The 18,504-nt window shown below is 45.4% G+C and overlaps 1 protein-coding gene across 2 annotated transcripts in view; it reads right to left on the minus strand.

Annotated features, from left to right (window-relative positions):
- COQ4 (coenzyme Q4) overlaps window positions 1–14,685 on the minus strand; it is a 229,727-nt gene extending 215,042 nt beyond the window's left edge. Inside the window, exon 1 of one of the 2 annotated variants that reach the window (XM_069609751.1) lies at window positions 14,327–14,685. In XM_069609751.1, the coding sequence (XP_069465852.1) occupies window positions 14,327–14,411 (85 nt within the window). In that variant the 5' untranslated portion in view covers window positions 14,412–14,685. The remainder of the gene's footprint in view (window positions 1–14,326) is intronic. The other variant, XM_069609750.1, reaches the window with a different exon arrangement.
- Window positions 14,686–18,504: the final 3,819 nt, after the last annotated feature.

Here is an 18,504-nt window from a genome sequence, read left to right on the forward strand (position 1 = left end):
ATATAAAGTGTTCCCATGTTCTTAATTGATTAATTATGAGAGAGCGATTCTCACTTTAAATGGAAATGACAAAGTGTTTTGCTTTAATTGTAACTGTTCATAAAATATTTTAAGAACTGTACCGCTGCTAAAGAATTGTATTGCTGCTCAAGAATCTCATGAATTTCACAGATCCTTTTGAATGGTTTCTTTTAAATGTTTTTATTTGTCACATTTATATTTGAAACATTGTAATGAACTAAAACAAATGAAGAATAATAAAAAAAATTTAAAAAATGGATATTCTTGCACCTCCCTGCCCGAAACACCTCCTTGTGGGAACTATTTGAGCTCGCTTTAATCAAGCCTTACCATCAAACTTGGCACTCAGTGCCTGCCAGCGTTTGTTCAAAGCACTCTGAGAGTTAATGGCTTAATTGGAACTGAACACCTAACTGGTGTAATAAAAATGTCTTACGAGGCCTGCCTTCAGCCACTCGATTTATAAGCACTCTGGGTGTCCTTCACTGAAGTCCTGTTAAAAACAAGCATTGGCAAAGCCACTGAAGTACAAGCATTGGCAAAGACAACATTTTTGGCTTGTGCGTACGTTTTAAGCTTTTGCCAGGCACTGCTATTAGATGCCCAGGTCCTCACACAATTTTGCACCTGCTACCAACAATGGGTAGGTAATACCCCTATGGCAGTGACTGGCATATGACTATTCCATGCCGATAAAAAAGCCCAACAACTCCCTAGGGACTAAACAAATCTTTCTCAATCTTTGTGAATAAATCTGAGGAATTGGGTCTTATGTTAAATGTGGACAAATCAAAGGTCATGGCGTTTAAACCTCCTCACTCTACAGATAAACGAATGAGACTGGAAATGAATGGTGGGTTACTAGAGCAGGTCAAACACTACTTAGGGCTGAGATTCCAGGAAACAGGAGGATGGGCAGCCCAAATTCAGAAAGCTTCTATCATCTTCGAGAAAGTGCGTGGTGCTATACTGTCTTTCCATGTAAAACATGGCGGTGGAGCTATCTCCCCAGCCCTGAATCGTTTCGAAAGTCCCGCCTGCTGCGATATATGGGTCTGAGTTCTGGGGTCATGGCGATATATCCGAGATTTAAATCTATGAGCATAAATGTGTAAAAAAACGGTCACTATGACCTGTTAGTGCGTCCACAGCCTTGGTGTACTTGGAACTTGGTTTGGTCCCGGTCTCATTCTTGATTCGCACTAGATTATGGAAGCAATATGGTTTAGCACCCCATAGGGATGCACGGTCATATTTTTGGGATTTGGATGCAGCAAAAGTATTGAGGGCCTTATTCACAGAGCGTTTTCCAATGGGATTGCGACATTGTAAAATGCTTCTGTGAATCAGGCCCTAAGTGGGCACGTCATTTCAAGGCTACTTGCCAAGAACTGGAAGTTCCAGGCCTATGGGAAAACCCACGTGAACCTATAACATCCCAGGTAATGAAATCCAACCTAAAGTTAAGGAGCAGAGAGGCTCCGATACAGGATGCCGCTAACCTGAAGTTGGGTTTGGAGTATCTCGAGGCGAGGATGTTGCCAGGTTCCAAACAATATTTAGACATTATCTCGCCCCCATTCGAAAGGTCACTTTACCCAAGATTTAGATTGGGTATATTACCTGTTGCCCCTTTCACAAAAAATGGCAACCATTCAACAAAAGCATATGTCCTCTATGTGGGGCTGTTAATGAGTCAACTGTCCATTTCCTGTTGATTTGTCCTGGATCAATGAACCTGAGAAGAAAGTATATTAAACAGATTTTGAGGGAAGCAGAGGTTCGACAAACAGTATCGGCTGTGAAACATTTGAGGCAGTGCACGGACTTGAATGTAATTTGTGCAACAGCCCATTTTATACATAGAGCCTGGTTACTTTGAAGCAAGATTGTGCAATCGATTATGTACCAGTAGACGGAGCTTCGGGAGTTCTCTCCTCGATTTAAAATCAGTTACGTTTTGTATTTCTACTATGATACCAAAATGCTGCTATATTTAACATGTCGTGTTGAGTTCATCTGTATTTGATGAAATAATTGTTTCTAATATTTGAATGTACTTTTCATGATCCAGCCGCTCCACTGAGTTCACTTGTATTTTATGAAATACCGGTTCTTATCATTTGAATATACTTTTTATGATTCAACTGTTTTATTTCTCATGTATGCACTTTTATGGCTAAATAAAGTTTTAGAAGATGAAGAGCCCAAACTGTTGGCAAAGCCAATGCTCGTTTCCTTTTGCTTACGCAGACAAGCTGTTGGCAGGGCCCACAGTACCCAGTCACAGAGGAAAAGCAGCAGGGCCGCAAACCCTCTCCCTCAGGCTCCACGGGTGACAGGGTCGCACCAGAGTCACCTTCCAGAATGAATTCACTGCCTGGAGACGGGCTGGGCCAGTTTAAGAGCACAAAGCCAGCCAGCATTCAGTGCCCTACCGGGAGCAGAAGGCAGGCTGGGCAGGCTTCCGCATCTCAAAAGGTAGCAGTTAAGTGGCAGTGAGAAAGGTGTGCTTGTGTTGTTGGGAATGTATTCTTCACTGCGTTATACAACGAAAGTTAAAAATGACAGGAATCCCAGACACAGGTGCCATAATCCCCGTGGCCACAGAGTGTCCCAGAAACGGCTGGACGGATTCTGGCTAAGGGAGGAAAACAAAGAAGGAGGTCCTACAGAAGATCTTCGACTACTACTTCCATCATCTTCCAGGTCTTCTGCCCTGAGGAATAAAAGGAAGGAGTGCAGGAACGTTGATGTTAGAGGACACTGCGTTCCTAAATAGACAGTGCAGAACAACAAAGCGCATCTTAGAGAAAACCTTGATTTTACTACCCTAGCTGCCCCTTCATCCTCCTGGTTCAGGCACCATTATAGGAGAAAGAAGCTTGCTTGCTTAACACTGGACGATGATATATGGGATGCGATTTTGCGGCAATGGGCAGAAGTGGACAAGACCTCCATCCCGAAGTTCCTAATGAAGATGTACGACCTTGAGAGGGAATATGTGTTCCTGGCAACGTCCGTGCAGGTTTATCCAGGCTTGTTGGATTTGATTGTACACACAGAAAGGGCATCACCAACAGATGCGATTGACCACAAGGCTAAGCATGCCGTGAAAAAAACCTGTTGCAGGGTGAAGCTTGGCGCTGCGCTCTGCTGCATATATCGCTTATACAGCTAACTCAGTTTTGAAGGACTTTGAATTGCTTCTCCAAGCCATGGCCGAAGAAGTGGCCTGCACAGCAGTTATTGAAGTGAAACACAGACATGAAGAATGGATCTTAGATCTGGCATTTGAAAACATCATGGTGACGGCTCTAGCACCAGGGGCTTAGATTATAAAACGCATGAATTTGTGGACTAGGGACCTCTATAATTAGGTCCTTCTTGGCTTCTCAGCCTAATTATACATGCTTTCTGATAGGTTGGTTCTGCAGACAGAGCCTCCCTTTCTTCCCCAGGGTTTATCAGCATCTTATATGAATCAAACATCTGTCTTCCGGTGTTCTTTCCAGATCCCTCAACAGAGCCCATAGGGCGGCCCTCATATACTTGAGAAGGGTTTCGCCTCATTAGGAGATGCAAATCTCTCCTGGTCAAGTCTGGTATGGCGGGAGGGGGGGGCCCTTCCTATGCCACCTTGGGCAAATGTGTCCGAACCGCCATTGTGGAAGCACACACAAGGGCTGGGATGCCCCTTCCCCGCTTTGATGCCGGGGAGATCTACCAGGGGTATGGCAGCAGCACAATCCGAGGCAAGGGGAATCCTGTTGCAGATGAGCAGGCACATGGGGCTCGGAACACACATTTGTGCCTCATTACCGCTTGTGGGTGGGAGGAGTGTGGCCCTACGTCGAAGGAGGGGCACCTGTCAGCGGCACCGTAATATTTCTCCCTCAAACTATGTTGTTTTCTGCGCTTATTGGCAGGGTCCTCAAATGTGTGTATTGCAGCAGTCCCGCTGTGCTTTGTGGGTCTTTTTTATTGTAATTGGTCCAGCCAGCAGCTTGATGTGGGTCGCTTGGATATGATTAACAAGTTAAAAAAGGTGACAAGGAAGAGGGATTGGGTAATCTTCATTACACTACATCTACTGTTCCTCTTCACCTCCCCCTGCCCCAACAGGGGTCCAGCATGGATGTCATTTGGTGGTTACCAGGGGTCACAACTGCGACCCCTGCAACATAGTTTGCAACCCCTTGGGACTCCCATGCGCCTCCAATGATTTTAAAGAATTTTAAAAAAATTATAATAAATAAAAAAACTAAAAACAAAATTGTAAAATAAATAAATAAAACCCTTTTCAAAAGGAAATCAGCTCCAACCTCTCTCCCTTGGCTTTCTCACAGCTCACATACATGAACCAGGAAGCTTACTCAGCTTCCTGGTTCCAGTTTGTGAGCAGCACAGAGGAGCCTGGAAGGACGGACCGAAGCTGCAAGAAAAAGGTAAGAAGGCTGTAAAAAAAAATACACACATTTATTTTGCTACATGGGTGAAGTGTGTGTCAGATGTATCCATGTGAATGGTGGGTGAATGAAAAGAGATGCGATGTGTGTTTTTGAATGTTTTGGGTGCGTGTGTGGCAGTGTAGAGAATGCAATGAGTGGTTTCAAGAAAAGGTGCGTGTGAATAAGTATGAAGGTGATCATATACGCCCAGACCCTGAGGTATCACAGCGTAGTTACAGACAATGGCAGGTACAATCTTAAGGTAGAGTACATTAATAAAACCGAGATTACAGTTATACATTTCTAAAACAAGTATATACAAGGTCAAGAGAGTTAAGTCTGCATTGGTCGGGTTCTATGTACATTAGACTCATTAAATAACCAGGTGTTGAGTGATTTTCTTAATAGTGGAAAGGAGGTTTCATTCTTGATGTTGGTGGGAAGGGCGTTCCAGTGCCTAGGAGCGAGAACTTTGAAGCTGCTCCCACCTGCTTTTTCTCTTTTGTATCGTGGGATTTCGAGATTTTCACTGTTGTTCGATCTGAGGAGTCTAGTGTGGTTTTTCTTGGTGACTGTATTGAGGAGATATTTTGGCGCTTTGTTGTTGATACATTTGTGAGTGATACTAAGGGTTTTAAAGAGTAGTCTTGATTTAATGGGAAGCCAATGGTTAGCTCTCCTGATATTGGAGATGTGGTCTGATTTTTTTTTTTTTATACCTAGTGCCGCACGTAGGGCTTTGTTCTGCATAAGTTGGAGCTTGGCCAGGCTGGTGATGGATGTGCCTAGGAAGAGGATGTTACAATAGTTTAGCTTAGAGAGTATGAGTGCTCTTGCTAGTGTAACACAGTTATTAGTAGTGAGGAATTTGCGACTAAGTAAGATTAGTTTGGAGGTGTCGGAAGTAGAGGAGGCTAGAGTGTTGATATGTTTGGTCATGGTTAAAGTGGCGTCTAGGTACACTCCAAGTGTCTTCGCTTGTTTAAGTACCGGAATTGTGGTGCCATCAATGGTGAACGACGAGTAGGCAGGCTGTAGGGAGGCTATTTTAAATGAGGAACCTGGTATTAATAGCTCCGTTTTGTCATCATTGAGACAGAGGCTGTTAGCCATCCAGTTTTGGATTAGTGAGTAGATTTTATTAATAAGGAGTGTGTCTTGCTCGTGAATACCTGTTAGCGAGATGAGGATCTGTGTGTCGTCTGCGAAGTTGGTGTAGATGACAACCATGGCATCCAGCGCTGCAAATAGTAGTTTAGTGTAGGCGTTGTAGAGGGTGGGTGATAGGCAGGAACCTTGCACGACGCCTAAGGGGACTGGTAGTGGGTCCGCTGATTCTTTACCAATGGCCACTCTTGAGGTCCTGTCTGCGAGGAAAGATTTGATCCAGTCAGAGGCATTATTTGACAAATTGAAGTTGTTGGCTAAGAAAGCACAGAGTTTGTCATGGTCGACCAGGTCGAAAGCCGCTGATAGGTCAGGTAACATGCGTAGGCATAAATTGCCCGATTCTCTGGAAGCATCCATTTGGATCTTCAGGTCGAGTCGAGCTGTTTCCGTACTGTGGTTGGGGCGGAATCCTGACTGTCGGTCCCCCAATAGTTGGTTTTGGATCTGGGAATATGCTACTTTGTCAATGATTTTCAGGAGGAATGGGACAGTGGTTATTCGACGGTAGTTGGTGGGGATTGAAGGGTCCAGGGTCATTTTTTTAATTTTTTTTTTTAGGAGGGGTGTTACCCAGGCTTTTTCTATGCTGGTAGGGACTATATTAGAGCTGAGTGAAGCGTTGATAAATTCGGTGATGATGGGTAATAGGAAGGGGGCACACATCTTAACTAGATGGGATGGGAATTTGTCTTCTTTGCTGTTTGAGGCTTTGAGTTTAATTATAGTATCTAGCACTTCTTGTTGGCGACTGGGGTGAAGTAAAAAGGGGAATTAATGGGGATGATGGCAATGTTGAGGGTTGTTTTTTTCAGCAAGGACTATTTGTTTACTGTCGATTTTCTTTTGTAGGAGCATTATTTTGGAGGCTAGTGCGTCTTGTATTGTAGTGCACCAGGCTTTACTGTTATTGTCTGGTGCTATAGCTTGGTCAGGATTCTCAAGTTCTCCAAGGATAGAGAAAAGCTCTTTACTGTTAGAGTTGGCATTGGTAATGTGCAGGTTGAATGTATTTGCTTTATGAAAGATTATCGCAGATTTGTAGATTTTATTGGCTGTTTCAGAGGCCTTTGCTGATTGTGGGCGGTTAGCTTTCCTATGTATATGTTCAAGAGATCTTTTTATGCGTCTGAGGGAGGCTAATTCTTCGTCAAACCAAAAGCATGAGCGTTTATCAGGTTTCCGAGTTTTAGTGTTAACTGGAGCGACTAAATCAATGGTTAGGGTGAGGCTTTGTTGGTAGCAATCTGCTAAATTATTAGGATTATTAGTGTTAGGGATGATATTGGCTAATGCTGTGCTCAGGACAGGGGATAGAATATCTGCAGAGAGCTTTTTGATATTTCTGGCTTCAAATGGCTCAGGTGGCTTAGGGCTAGTGGGGTCCGTATTGCTATGGTCCAATGTGAAGCTTATAACGAAGTGGTCTGACCACCCTACAGGGAAGATGGAGTCGATAGTGACTTGAGAGTTCAGGGCGAGGATCCAGTCCAGCGTTCTACCTTTAGTATGCGTGGGGTCTTTAATCGGTTGAATGAAGTTCATGGCTGTGCGGAACGCAGTGGCATCCGTATCAGCGGATCATTGTACCATAGGTTGATGTCCCCTAGGATGATGCATTCTGTTTTGGGCTTAATGAGGGGCGTAAGCAGTAATGGGATGTCTAGGTTGGGGTGGGTGTTTTTATTGGGTGATCTGTATACTACTAGGAAGTTAGTAGTGGTTTTAGGGTTGGGGGTGAGTTTGACTAATAGGAGTTCATAGCCCTGTATTTTTTCCAGTGGTCAGGCTCTGAATTGTAGCGAGGTTCTAGCTATAATGGCCACTCCACCTCCTTGGAATTTGTTCCTATCTGTTCTGAGATTACTGTACCCTTGTGGGATGGCAATGGTTAATAGCGGGCCTGCAGCCAGGTGCAACCAGGTTTCAGTAATTAATAGCATGTCAAGTTGATAGTTTACAATGAGGTCGTGAATTTCTGTGGCGTGTGCTCTGAGGGATCGTGCATTGATAAGTGCGCCTTTAATGTTAAGAGTGTGGTCATGGGGTGGGGTGGTGTGGTCTTGGGGTTGGAGGACTGGGTTGAGTTTGATATTTTTGTGGTGGATTTATTATACTTGTTGGTGGAAATTTTGATTTGGCGGTTATGTGGCATAGGCATTGTTAAAATGGGTGTGGTTGCAGTGGGCCTGGGTGCTGGATGGTTAGATCTGGTTCTGGCTCCAAGTCTATTGAGTCTAGTAGTACCCAAAGAGGGTATAGTTTTGTTGTTGTTCTTAATGCCAATGGGTAGTAGGGTGGGTGGGTGGTACGGGCTAGGGGAGGTAGGATCAGATGGAGTGGTGGCGCTGGTCTTTGTAACATAATTGTAATCGGTCGTGGACGGGAATAGGGGGAGGGATGGTAGGAATGGGGTGGGGCAGGGTAATGGGTAATGGCGCTGGCATCCTAGCCTGGCTAGGCCATCATTAACCTTGATGAAGTGGCCTCCTGTGCAGAGCATTAGGCAGAACGGGAACATTATAGGAGTTTTAGCATTGTAGCGAGACTGACAGTGGCTAATTTGTGGATGGGGTACTTAGGTTGGGGGTTCTCCAAGCAGGTTGCAGAAGTCTCGATATAGCTGGTTGATGGGTATCAGTGGAATATATCAGCTTTCTCGGTTGGGCTTACCTGATGTCATAGGTGCGGAAGTGTGTAATTGTGTACAATTACTAGTTCGAATCGTATGTGGCAGCAGGCTAAATCAACTTTTCCATAGGCTAATCGTATGTGGAAGCAGGCTAGATCAACTTTTCCATAGGATAGTCATGTGTTTTTTAATGTTGTGGGTGGCTGTGTGCCTGTGTAGAGAATGTAATGAGTGGCTGTAAGGGAAGGTGCGAGTGTGTGACTGGTGAGTGAATGAATATGAATGTGATGGTGTGGTTTTGAATGTTGTAGGTGGATATGTGCCTGTTTAGAGAATGCAATGAGTGGATGTAAAAGAAGGTGTAAGTGAGGGTGGGTGAATGAGTATGAATGTGATGGGATGGCGGAAACCTCGGTTTGGCAAATGACTACCCATTGGGGCAAGGCAGAAGGAATAACTGCCATAACAGACTGGAGATTACTCATACAAGAACGGTTTACAACTACCACAGGTGCACCAGGAATAGGGATGTAACGGTATTACGGTATACCGTTAAAGATACCGTGAACCACTTAATTGAACAATAATAACCGTCACATTGTTTATACCGGTATACCGTTCATACCGCTAAGTGTGCTTTTCAATCTGATTTGGAAAGGCTGCAGTAAGCAAGTGCTGCGCAGTCTTGGTCTTGCACCGTTGGATGTGCCGTCTGCCAAGTAGTTTCAGTTGGAGCAGTTTTTAATGCCATTCCATAAACCACACGTGCCTGACACAAAATCAATATGTTAGCAATAGGAAGAATAAATACAGTGCCAAGAAGGGAAAGGGTTTACTTTGGGTTGGCGGCTTTGGGGTTTATATATTTATAATGGATAATGTTAAACATATGACAATGGGGGATTTCCCTGGTTCCATCATTGAATTTACATATAATAAGTCACACTGTGAAATGTACTCATCTCTGTGGGAATTCCCTGCTGCCATACAAAAGGGTAACATGTCCGTGATTACTGAACACCTTTTGGCCCGCAAGTAAACTAATGGCTGTAACGTAAAGAGAGAGTGAGTGCGTGTGTGTGTCTATGCGCACAAACGTATACTACCATCAGACTCCATTGATCTGTGGCATGCAGGTTATCAAGATGGCCACATGTTCATCTTCACCAGTAACCAGTGGGGGAGCTAAAAGCCTAAATGACCACTTAAGAAAAGCTATTAAGTATGCTTTGCCAGTCGCAGCAGGGCTCTTCCCCCCCCCCAGCCCTCCTCCTCTCCACACGTGTGTGTGTTTGGTGGAAGCAAGGGGTGGCATTTCAGTGGAAAGTATGTTGAAAAGCCCAATTCTGGCCCTGGGTGCCTGGTTTTCTTTGTGATGATAAATCTGACAATTTAGTTCACTCCACCTGCTATACCGCGATAACCAATTATATACCGTCATTTGGCAAGAAGAGTATTGTACCGTCATAAAACTAATACCGTGACACCCCTAACCAGGAAGTGTATCCCCCACGATAGATGTCGACCAGACAAGTAAACTATGGAAGCCTGCAAGCCTACAAGCCTGCATACCAAGCATAGGTACTGTGAGGCTGTATGAAGAGCGGGAAGAGGCTGTGCAGTTGTTAACAGTTACCTGTTGGGATGGGGAGGGGGGTTTGGGGTGGGGGTATGAAGTCAAGCTTTCATTAGAGCAAGCACACAGAAGAAGCTTGTCAGGTTGTTTAAAGTGTATATTATTACATAATTAAAGTAAAATTTAAATAAATAAATGTTCAAAGAAATATATGTTTTTGAATGTGATGGTGTGTTTTGAATGTTCTGGGTGGGTGGGTGTGTGCCTGTGTAGAGAATGCAATGACTGGATGTAAGAGAAGGTGTGAGTGAGCGACTGGTGGGTGAATGAGTATGAATGCGGTAGTGTGTGTTGTGGGTGGATGTGTGCCTGAGTGGTGAATGCAGTGTGAACGAACTTGAGAGGAGATATATGGGTGGTTGAAAGGGGATGCATGTGTGTTTAAGGCCGAGAGACTGGGGATCACTATAGCATTTTTGACACATCCTTTATTGACTTTGTATGTTTTAATGGTATTTTTGGGCAAAGCCAAGTTCATGAGTGGCATTACCTGGCTAGACTGGCATTTTGATGCAGTCAGTCTAGCCATTGCTTACTGTGGCATGACAAGTAGTGTTACCTCGGTAGACTGGTGTCTTGGTGTAGTGGCCTGTGTATATTTTTACTGTAGCATGACTTTTTTTTAACTAAGCTTCTATAATGAATCAAGCAGGATAGGTGTTCTTATGGGTCTAGACTGGCTTTCATTGGAACCAGTTTGGACAGGCTTTCATATTGTGACATGCCGCTTTTAATATCCAAACCAACAGAAGTATGTTCTTACATAGGAGTACTGGCATGTATTGGCAGAGCCAGTTTTTATACTATAAAAGAACATCTTAAAGCGAACACGAGTATGGTCTTATATGAAAATACTAGCATATATTAGTTGAGCCAGAATGGAAATGTATGGGCACAGCCAGCAGAAAAAAGTTTTTTTATACTGGTATATATTGCAAGGACCAGCATGATAATGCATTGGGAAATGCCCTGTACACTTGCATCGATTGTACTTTTTATCATGATTTACCCTACACTCTACAAAACCGATTGTTGGCATTAACCAACATTTATGGCCTTTTACCCACATTTTCACAGAAAGTGTGCTGTGCAATGCGCCATTTTAACCCATTACTCAAAACATTTTCTCAGGGAAGGGGGAAGGATCCCCCCCAACCTCCAAAGCCATTTCCATTAGTTCGGGCTCTGTCGCTACGCTCAGTCGCATTTGCATACTTGTGGCAAATATTTACACCATCCAAAACAACAACTGGTATATTTGTGGACCAGGCACCGCCCCCTTCTTTCTACACGACGTGAAACATTAAAGCTTTGATTAAAAAACATACTTACTTCCTTCACTTGCAGTAGTGCATGCCCCTGCAGCGGCATAATCATCATGGACATTGCACACACGTGGTGGCCCGGGGCGTGCCCTGTTCTTTATTAAGGAGCTTGGGGGGGGCCCACAGCAGGGCCCGCAGGGGGGCACCAAAATGTTGTGCTACGCCATTGTCCGACAACGGGGTAGTAGTGTGCAGTGCACACCATGAAGTCTGCCAGTGAGTCCCCGGGTGAGAAGCAACTCGTGGGTGTTCTCAATTTAAAACAACTGTGTGGTGCCACGGATTTATGTTTGCTGCAATGATATTACATTAAATGCTGGGGGATTTTTCAGTCCTATGGCACCAAGTATTACGCTTAGATAATACAAACTATGGGGGGAGGGGAGGTCTTGGGTAAATAAAGAACCTTTCCCAGGTATTATGCTCCAGCAAAGATATAGGTCCACTGCGCTGTGTGCACGCATTCCAGTCTAATAGGTTTCTTCTTTTGTAGTTGTAGCAGACGACTCAGATACATTTATAAGCAGGGAATTTTGTTAAGACTAAATCCTGGACAATTATTTAATTTTTAAGCCTTGCTCATGCAGCATTTTGCTCCTGTGTAAAAAGTAGCGCACGCCTCTCCAAGTCAGTGCTTTTTCTGGCTTGTTTAACACAGCAACGCCAGAGATAACGAGTACTTCTGTGTCCATTGATCTATCGATGTTTCATACACTAACTGTAGCCTGCGTTAGAGATTAAGGCTACCCTGTTAAAAGTACTGCAATATGTATGTTTTACATATAGATCCCACGTCAAATATGGAACTGACATTCCCCAAATGTGTGATCGTGGACAAATCACGTCTCCTTCTGTGCCTCGGTTCTTATATTTGGCTGAAATGAGAGCGCCTGGAAACATGGGTGATGCATCTGAAAAATCTGAAGGTTGTTTGCCATCACTTCTTGTGATGTCATTTGGGGTGGGGTCAAATGACATCACTTCCTGTGATGTCATCAGGGGTTCAAGGGTTGTGTAATGCCACTTCACCTATCCCTGGCATTTTTGTGAAATTACATCCCTGGGGTAGGGTGACCAGATTTAAAATAAAGTTAAAAAACAGGACAGGCCATAGACATAGTAGGACTACAGTAAAGCACAAACGGGAAACTATAGTGTCGCTGGCCTGTTACGGGGTGTGTGTTCCAGGGACACTCCTCTCGTTGGAGGAGAGCGACCAAGGGAAGGGGCAATGAGGGTGTGAAAAGCCTTCACGCATAGGAAGAGTCGCGCCAGGCCCCTGTTTTCATGATTTCTGAATCAGATCCCGGCAAAAACCAGGAGTGCAGCCACACGCTCATCCAATCCCGGGACGGGGTTCATTAAATTTTCAAAAATCTCTTGGGACACCGGGCGATGTCCCTGAAAAACCGGGACGTCTGGTCACCCTACCCTGGGGTCCAGGTCAACCAGCCGCAGTGTTCCATGGCTGGGGTACTTTCAGAAATGAGCAGGGCTTGCGGGCACCAATTACGAGCGCACAAAGGGAGGGAGGTGATGAGGACTCTGTGTAATGAAGATTACCTCCTGCAATCAGGGAATAACATTGGGCAACAATCCTTATCTTCATGAAGAAATGTACTGTCCCATGGTCAGAATGCTTTAATCTTATACAATTATGTTTTTACATAGTCCTAACACAACCTTACAAAAGACAGAAACTCCAGGGCACTTTCGAGTCCAAAGTGGGGATTATGATATTTGAGTTTACACTGAAGATATTTAGTTCAAATGCGTCACAAGCATTAGGATGTGGAAACAATAATTGGGATGCACAAACTGAAGGATGATGCCTTGGAAATGTTAAAGGTATTTGTACCGCGCACTGTCACCAATGGAATTGGTCCCCAGACGCTCTGGCGGATCTGTAAATGATAAGGTGGGATGGGTTAGTAAGGTGAAGAGGGAGTAGGATAATAAGAGGAGTGGTGTTCTGTTGGCAGCTTCAACTCGGTATACACCAGATGCTGAGCTTTGGTGCGGGCATTGGATCGGCGTCAGTCCGCGTGTGCTGTTGCTCCGGCTTATGTGTTGTTGCAGTGTTGTGAAGTGCGTGTGGCTTGTTGTGCGAGAGATGGTTGTGTGAGTTTTTTGAGTGAGATAAGTATGCAGAGTTTGAGCTTATATTGGTTAGTGGGTTACCGGACCTTTAGCATGCTAACATTCACAGTTCTGTCCAAGTGTGGCACCTGCCGACCCTCACAACTCTATCTGGATGCGGCGCAGACCAATGCTTAGGATTCCATCTAGGTGTGGGCATGCCAAGATTCACAGTCCCATCCAGATGCGGCGCAGGCCAATATCCACTACTTCTAAGTGTGGCATATGCCAACAATCAAGTTTCACCCAGTTGCAGGCATGCCAACATTCAAAGTCCTATCTAGATGCGACGCAGGCTAATATTTACAATTCTATCCAAGTGTGACATGCCAATATTCACAATTCTATCTAAGTGTGGATATGCTAATATTCAAAGTCCTATCCAAGTCTGGACATGCCAATATTCACAATTCTAAGTGTGGACATGCCAACATTCAAGGTCCCATCCAGAGACTGGATGGACACTTATCTGGCAAAACAGGGTCTGTCATGCCTCTCCACTCACAGGCTTTTGACAGGTGGCATCTGCAATGGAGTCAGTTCAAATTAATCGCCAAGCCCCTTACCTGCCTATAGGCGTCAAAGTGCTTTCACCAGGCCAAAACAAAAATCATCTGTTTTAAATTGGCCTGGTGACTCAAAAAGTTGAGAGCTATGGATTTATTCTCTCTAAAAGAAAAGCAATTTGTAGACTTGACAAGAGGGCACTGCACTGCTTATTGACACTAAGGGGTGGTAGTATGCGTGGCACATTAATTGCAATGCACACATGCTAATTTGACTGGAAGGCTATTGGGGTCAGTTTTATTTCCAATCTAAAAAAATCAGATATATTATTTCAAAAATCTTGAAACAAAAACATACGCATCTAATGTGATAAAAAGGTGAAAATTACACGTGTGTCTGCCTGAAAAGGCACGGTGTGTGGTGATGAACAGGAGACATTAGCACTTACCTATCGACGCAAAAACGACAGGAGTTCTTTGGCGCTTCTGGAGTCCTCCCACCATAGCGGAGATACCCCGTAACAGCGTGCCCATGTCTGTTCTTTAGCGCAGCGTGGTCTGCACTCGAGGAAAAGCAGCAGGCTTTTACAGCGATAAGTTACTACAGCGGCTGCAATTCCTGAAAGTTTCTGATCACAGCACAACAGGATCAACTCATACCCGCAAGAGATTAGCTCCCATTAGAAGAACGGACCTCGCAAAGCGTCCACATCACATGCATTACACGTTACGTGCCATCCAAAACACGGCCCGTAGGCCATAGGACTAGGAGCGCTGAAGAGCCCTCCCAAGCAAACCGCCATCAAGAAGACAGGGGAGGGGAGGGGATGGGAGGGGAGGGGAGGGGAGGGGAGGGAGGAGGGGAGACTTCCCAGGTGAAAAAACGCAGACCGAGCTTGTCGGTGCCTTAAGTGGAGTCAACAAGCATTGGCAAAGCCAATCGTTTTTGCGTTTGTAGTTGTTTATTGCATGATACATTTTGCTTTGAGGGAAGAAATGAGGAATGATAGCACGGAGAGGAAGAAATGACAGCATGGGATGCAATGAAGGGGAACCAATGGGGGTTGGGAGAAGCCCTATGGGATGGGGCGAATAAGGAATAACTAGCACCAGGTAAAATAAAATAAATCCAATAGATGAAAGCCAGGTCAGCAACTATAGACAGAAGAATTCTACAACATTTGAAGTAAGGAATTACTGCTCAATGGGGTGGAAAGATTGAGAGTGCCGATGGGGGGTGAAAGGAATGAAAGCGCGAGGTGGTTGAAGGAATGAGAGCATCAGGGAGGTGGAAAGAATGAGAGCGCCAGGGGGCTCGAATGAATGATATGGCATTTTGAAGAAATCTGAGGCACGGTAAGTGTAACCAGCTTTATTCTGGACCCAGAGCAGGCAACCACAACAAGCCGCACTGAAGGAAAAACTAACTGGCCTGTGTGGAATGTTGATCCATCAACAAGGAACAGCATTCCACACGCGCCAGCCAACAAGATATCTTCTCCCCTTAACCCCCCAAACACACCATAAGTTCAAACATATAACAGTAGATAAGGAAAACATAATTAGGAAAGAAACAAAAATTAGCGATGCAACAAACTGTAAATACTACATTAAAGTGACCCAGCAAGGGCAATGCGGAAGCAAATACAATGCACTGACTACAATAAAACAAATTACCATATAATGCAATGATAACAACTAAGGCGTCAGTTATCACTTACTCTGACACTCGCTAACGCACATAGGGCCTCATTACGAGGCTTGCGCTGACGGAATGAAGGGGGCCGGTACGGGACTGGCCCCCTTCATTCCGTCAGGGCTGATTTCAAGCTTCCCATCGCGGGACCCGGATCGGACGTCTGGAAAAACCAGGCATCCTTTCCGGGTCCTGCGAGGGGAAGAGGGAGGTAACAATGGGACACTTATAATGTGCCCGTTGTTACCTCCATCCCCATTCCCATTGAGCCCTATGGGGGCTCGAATGGGGAATGGTTCCTGCAAGGAGGACCTATCGGGTCCTCCTATGTCAGAGTGACCCGGTAAATCCCCATTGCAGGAACCCGGAAAAGGACCCCGGTTTGGAGGCCTATAGTCTCTGAGTTTAACAGGAGGCCCACAGCTCCTAACCGGACGTCCCACGTCCCCACCACTCTCCTCAGACAGGTCACATCCTTTTCCTACCTGCATGCCATCCACAAACTAATCTCCACCCACAACTTCCCCCTCCAAATCATGAGCAGCAGCAACATCTCTCAGCCGCACACCATTCTTCTCCAAAACACGAGCTTGCTGAAATTTGTGTGCAAAATCTAACACATCGCCATCATCATCACAACCAGACATGGCACCCTTATCCACCCCAGTTTTACTGCAATCTAGGACCACAATACGCCTTTTGCTCCACTTTGAGCCATCCTCCAACTGTACATATCCCTTTCCACATTTCACTACCCTCATGGAAGGCAAAAATGCACTACCTCCTTTCGGAACAAATCTGGGATTCTTTACACAGACTACATCCCCCACCTTGACCTGCAACTCCTTTCTATCCTTTTGATTCATCTTCACAGCCACCTGGCGTGCCAATACTCTCAGTTTGTCATGCCGCCGTCCTTTGGTGGCCGCTGGCGGTTATGGAAGGCTTGGCGTTGGCGGCGCCATTAGTTGTTCCGTGTGTTTTTTCTTTTCACTTCCTGGTTTGGCGGTCTAGTCTTTTTCTTCTGTGTTATTTTTCCTTCCGCTTCCGGTTTATCGGTCTAGCCTTTTCTCTTGTTTCCGTATTTAACCACGCCCCTCTCTGGGCTCTGTGCGTTGCAACTTGTTTATTTCGCTTGTTGCCGTGCTACTGTGTTTCCTTTACTACTCCTAATACTTGGTTCTTTCAGTAACTAAAAGCAGTGTGTACTATTTACTGCTTCTTCCCTTCCTTTTTTATCCTGTTTACTCCGTTCTAAAGCTTCCCGTGCCTTTCGGGGCTCTTCTATTCCTCCCTGTTCTCCGGATCTCGTTCCGGTATCTGGCAGTGGTGTTTATTCCTCCATCCCGGGTTTTCCCGGCTTCTCATGCTACAACTTCAAATACGACAGCTTGACTGCTTCGGAAAGACTTTCCTGCCTATCACCTGCATTCCGGACTCTCCAGTCAACTCCTCCAGCACACATCGGTTATCAACAACATCCGGCGAGAGGTTTTTTAAGCGGCTGCTTTTTTCCTCTCTTCCTGGCGTCTTCGGGACGGGGCCGGCTGTTTTCCTGTTTATCAGGGAATCAGGGTGGCTTCTTCCCGCGGACGACCTTATCTCTTCACAAAGAAGAAAAGACCAAAGAACAAGACCTACAGACGGGGTGATCTTCTGGAAGAAACAGGTGAGGAGAAAGGGGAGGAGGACATAGACATATCTGATTTGGAGGAATCTCCGTTACATCCCATCACCTGTGACACAGTTGTACACCATTTAGATCCAACTCACATGGTCCACCACTGTCCAATACCAAGGTCCTCAATCTAGATCCAGGCTTCCTTCTCCTCATCAATTCAAAAGGTGTCCTACCCGTGCTTACAGACGGGGTCCTGCGATAAGACTGAATGGCGTCCCTGGAATCCTCCTTTTCAGTGACAATTTGCACACTCGCTCTGGATGCCTCTATGGCCCTGGCGATCTCCATGACCTTGTCCAATGGCGGGTCGCTTTCAATCCAAAGTCTTTCCATAATCTTCTGACTGCTAGTCTTCATCATAATTTGTTCTCTTATGTATTCATCAAGAATCCCCGAAAATCTACAAGTGGCCATTAATGCCCACAAGGCCATAACATATGCATCAATAGACTCGCCCGACCATTGCTCTCTGGAGAAAAACTTGTAGCGATCCAGGACTAAGTTGATTCTCCTACCAAAACGACCTTCCAGCTTTTTTAAAGCAGTCTCATATGCGCTCACCACTCTTTCGCCTTCACCACTACCAGGAACCGTCACTTCCTCTCGTGGCAAATGGCGAAAAATTCGCAAACCCTCAGTGCCAATGCAGTTTAAAAGCGCTGCTTCCTTTTCATCGTCGCTAAATTTTGCACCCCCAGCTGCCCTCAAGTACACTTGAAAGAGTGAATCCATAGGTCCCATGGGGACACCGGTTCACCAGGAGCTGGTAAAAATGCAGGAGGGGGTCTGGCAGCAGTGTGAAACATGATGATGGCACACGCAAATGATACAGTTGATGTGGGAGGAACACCTTAGCCACACTTGCCCTTTGTGAAAGACAAAAAATAAAAACACTTAGCCAGAACCAATGGACTCTCCCCCAGGCCGACTTTGAGCAATTTAGTATAGTTGCGTGCCAACTGTCACCATACCTTAACTGCAAGGGATCTCGCAGATGAAAACCAAGCCGGGGATGACAACGCCGAGAATGTACCAAGGATGGACACATGAATAGAATGACACTGTGTGCCTATTCACCAAACACACATGCAATCCATAGATGCAGGGTACTGCAATGCCCCCTCCAATTCAAACTCGGCTCGTGTGACGTTCGCGTGGACGGGGCTGGGAACACTCCTCCAATGTGCGTCCCGCCCCCACAGCTTACTTGGACCAAGCGGGACACAGAAACGCCTGCGGAGCGTGTCTAT

This window comes from Ambystoma mexicanum, chromosome 8 (genome assembly GCF_040938575.1).
Source record: "Ambystoma mexicanum isolate Mex_15411 chromosome 8, UKY_AmexF1_1, whole genome shotgun sequence".
NCBI lineage: Eukaryota > Metazoa > Chordata > Amphibia > Caudata > Ambystomatidae > Ambystoma > Ambystoma mexicanum.